Source organism: Vulpes vulpes, chromosome 8 (genome assembly GCF_048418805.1).
Source record: "Vulpes vulpes isolate BD-2025 chromosome 8, VulVul3, whole genome shotgun sequence".
Taxonomy (NCBI): domain Eukaryota; kingdom Metazoa; phylum Chordata; class Mammalia; order Carnivora; family Canidae; genus Vulpes; species Vulpes vulpes.
The window spans coordinates 967,201-970,822 of record NC_132787.1 but is presented as its reverse complement, the minus strand read 5'-3'; the positions used below and the strand labels follow the sequence as shown (position 1 = coordinate 970,822).

At 60.7% G+C, this 3,622-nt stretch overlaps 1 protein-coding gene across 1 annotated transcript; it reads right to left on the bottom strand.

The window, feature by feature from the left end:
* Positions 1–1,014: 1,014 nt before the first annotated feature.
* On the bottom strand, positions 1,015–2,367 carry GPR84 (G protein-coupled receptor 84). Its single transcript, XM_025987734.2, has one exon. The coding sequence runs from the start codon at positions 2,310–2,312 to the stop codon at positions 1,131–1,133; it is 1,182 nt and encodes a 393-aa protein (XP_025843519.1). The 5' UTR covers positions 2,313–2,367; the 3' UTR covers positions 1,015–1,130.
* Positions 2,368–3,622: the final 1,255 nt, after the last annotated feature.

The window sequence follows — 3,622 nt, the reverse complement described above, 5'->3', positions numbered from 1 at the left end:
TCCCTCTCCTGTCCCTGGTCTTCGCCTATTCCCTGGGGCCCTGGCCTAGGAGCCAGAGGGGGCGGCGGGCGGCCTAGTGGCCTCGCTGCCTGCACAGCCCCACGTGGGTGCCCCTCGTGCGCCCTGCGCCCCTCACCCCAGCCCGACGGGGGCAAGTACCCCAGGAATGGTCACGTCCACTCCGCCAAACCTCCCCTCCTGAGCTCTGGGGGAGAGGCCGCGGGAGCCGAGTCCCCACCCTGCCGGCCTGTGGCCTCCCCGCCCCCCGTCCCGGCTGCAGCAGGGACACCGAGGAGCAAACACAGAGAACCAGCGTCACCTGGTGGCCACAGGTACCTTAGGTTCGCAGAGTGCGTGGCTGCGGCGACGGCCGACGGAGCTGGAGGGGGAGCCCTGGAGTGTCCCCCAGCTGGGCCCTGGCCGCCGCGCTCACCCAGTCTCTGCTCCGCTCTGCCCACGCAGGGTGCCCAGCAAGTCGGGGGAGCGAGGCCTCCAGTGGTCAGCTGTGACCCGAGCGCCGCGAGGGCAGCCCGACCCTCCCCGTGTGCCACTGCTCCCGGGGCGCGGGGTCCTGTCCCGGAGGCTCCCTGCCTGGGGCCGGGACTGGGCGCGGGGCTTGCCAGAGGGCTGTCAGAGCTGGATCCCAGAGCTCTGGGGAGCTGAGGAACCTGTTTGCGGGGGCGGGGGGGTTCCTGGCGGCGCCACTTAGGGGCAGGGGCCATTTCTGGGAAGTCACACAAAAAGACGGGGATCCTCTTAAGCCAACTCGTGTTTTATACCCGAAACCCCTCAGCTGAAGGCTGCATCCTAGGCCCACTGCCTCCTGACCCTGCAGTGACCCAGCCCCCCCCCAAAACTCTCAACTCTTAGGGCCAGCCGCAACCAATCCTGGCCTATCCGTCCCCAAAACCACACCTGAGCGTGGGGACAAACGCGTTTATTGGTGACCCACCTCGGGCAGCCTAGGGCCCAAGCGTTGATCAGGGGACGGGCCGGTTGGGGCTAGGAGGACAGTCGCCTGTGAAAAGGCCCCGTCTGCCTGCACCTCCTGCCCCGCACCCGGCCACCCGGCCAAGCGGCCACGCGGCTCTGGAGGAGTCGGCCTCGGGGTCTGGTGACTGGGGCCGGCTCTAGTGGAACCTGCGGAAACTCCGGGGCCCTCGTCTCAGGAGGGAGGCGTAGGCTTGGCGGAAGTGCCGGTTCATGGCCGCGTAGAGCAGGGGGTTGATGCAACCGTTGAGCCAGGTGAGGTTGGCAGCGAGCATGTGGGCAACCCGAGGAGCCTCGGCCTTGGCATCCAGGATGTTGAGCAGCAAGAAGGGGATGTAGCTCAGGGAGAAGCAGAGGAACACAGCAAAACACATCCGAGTCACTTTCCCGAACTCCGATGGGGAGTCCTGCGTTCTCGGGGCTCTTTGGGCTGGCCTGGTCCTGGCGGGTGCTCCTGGCCGGCCCTTCTCTGCCCTCTGCTGAGCTTCCTCCCCGCCGTGCTGGTCCCCCAGCTCTGAAGGGGCCCATTCCAGGGTCTGGGCCGTGGCAGAGCTGACTGGCTCGGACGAAGTGCCCTCGCTGGGCCTCTCTGACGCCACCCCGCTGTCCAGCTCCTGGAAACGGCCGGGGGTCGCCTCTATCCCAGCCACATGGTTGGAGCGGACGCTTGACTGCTTGTACCGATCCAGCGCCTGGGCTGCTCGCTTCACCTGGCGGTGGATGAGGCAATAGAAGACGCCAACGCTGCTGAGACCCAGCACGAAGTAGATGCCCATGAGGATGGTGGTGTAGGGCCGGCCTCGGATGCGGTCAAAGCTGCAGGTGCAGACCACGGGCACCAAGACATAGACGGGCCAGAGAGGGGCAAAGCTGCCTACGGCCACCACCCAAGTGCTCACCAGGGCCAGCAGCATGCCCTTGGCACTGAAGACCCGGGGAAAGAGCTTAGGGTGGGCAATAAGGAGGTAGCGGGCCAGGGCGATGAGGCAGAGGGTGAGGATGGACACAGAGTTGGATGCAAAGAGGAGGAGCCCGAAGGCCCTGCAGAAGGTGGCGCCAGTGCGCCAGCGCAGGTGGAGGTAGGTGTCCACAGAGAAGGGCTGCAGGACGGTGCAGTAGAGCAGGTCGGCCACCGTGAGGTTGGCGATGAGCAGGTTGAAGCGCGTGCGGAGCTTGGGCTGGATGGCCAAGGCCAGCAGGGTGAGCGCGTTGCCCGCGGTGCCTGTGACAGCGACCACCACCCCCCACACAACTGCAGCGTAACGGTAGCCCAGAACGGACTCATGGTAGCAGGAGAAGTTGGCATCGGAGGTGTTCCACATGACGGAGGCTAAAGAGGTGGGTACGGGGGGAGAAGGAGTCAGAACCTGGTCTCGAACTCAGCTCTTGGCCCCTGGACACCGAACTGGTTTGGAAGCTCGCCAGTCTGCCCAGCCGCGGCCAGGCCTCTGCATCCGCACCCTTGCCTGAGGCTCTCGGAGCCCTTTCCCATTCTCAAAGATTTCCCCCAATTCTCATCCAAATATGTCTCGGCGTCCGTCCCGTCCAAGCTCCAGGCCCCTCCACTGTCCATGTGGATGTGCTCCGTGACCCCAGCAGCCTCTTACTGTCTAATCTTCGCCCTTTCCCCTTTCTCTCTCCGGATGCTACTGTCGCCCCCTCTGCCCCTGTCTGCTGCACACACAGGCCTCAGGTTTGCTTTGTTTTTCTATTTTTACCACCTGGGAGATGAGACAAGGTAAAGGTTCACCCACGGCAGAAGGACTCACCCGAGTCTCCCAGGCTTCAATTCTCACGCCCGTGGAAGGAGTCCAGCCCGCTCGGAGAGCCGCCTCTTCTGGTGGGCCGTCGGGCTTCAAGACATGATCCCATACGAGCCCGAATGGATAAGAAACTCCCCGATTACCCAACGTCAGCCACTTCCTCCCTCACTTCCCTCGCCCTTGGCTAGTGCAATTGGGGCCTCTCTGTTGAAAATCCCCCTACTACTTACACCAAAGCTGTTTCACCCCTAAAGACCCAAGTTGTTTCCTTCCTCTCGTTGCACAGCAGGACACGTATAGGTTCATTGCCAAGAATTGTCCCGACGTGGAGACAGACCGTCAGAATGTCCGGGCCGCTTCTCTAGGGGCCGAAGACAAGACCAAGCTGCAGGAGCAGCTCCGGACACCCAGGAAGCCTTTTTTTTTTTTTTTTTTTAAATTTATTTTTATTTATTTATTTATTTTTTTAAAAAAAAATTTTTTTTTGAAGCCTTGAGTTTATTAGGAGGGAGCACTGCCTTTCTTCTCTCCAGGGTTCAAAGGTGGTTCAAATTAGGGGGTCCCATAGTTGATAGTTGATAGCATAGTTGATAAGAGGAGCCAGATGAGGAAAGGTGGCAGAAGAAGCATCCAGGATTTTGGTTTCACTCCACACGGGGGTGTGGGCCACTGTTCAGTGGTTCATTCATTCCCCTGTTCATTCAACTGACGGAGGTGACGTGCTGCACTCTGAGCTAGACCCTGGGGATACAGGGGGGTATGATACGTGCGCTTGCATGGGTCCAGCAGGGGACACACATATGTAAATATTTAAATGCTTAATTGATTTTCTTTCTTTTTTTAAAGTATTTATTTATTTATTTATTTAT

Bases quoted from the DNA above. Each gene is read 5' to 3' on its own strand.
- GPR84 (XM_025987734.2), bottom strand. From the start codon at position 2,312: ATGTGGAACACCTCCGATGCCAACTTCTCCTGCTACCATGAGTCCGTT.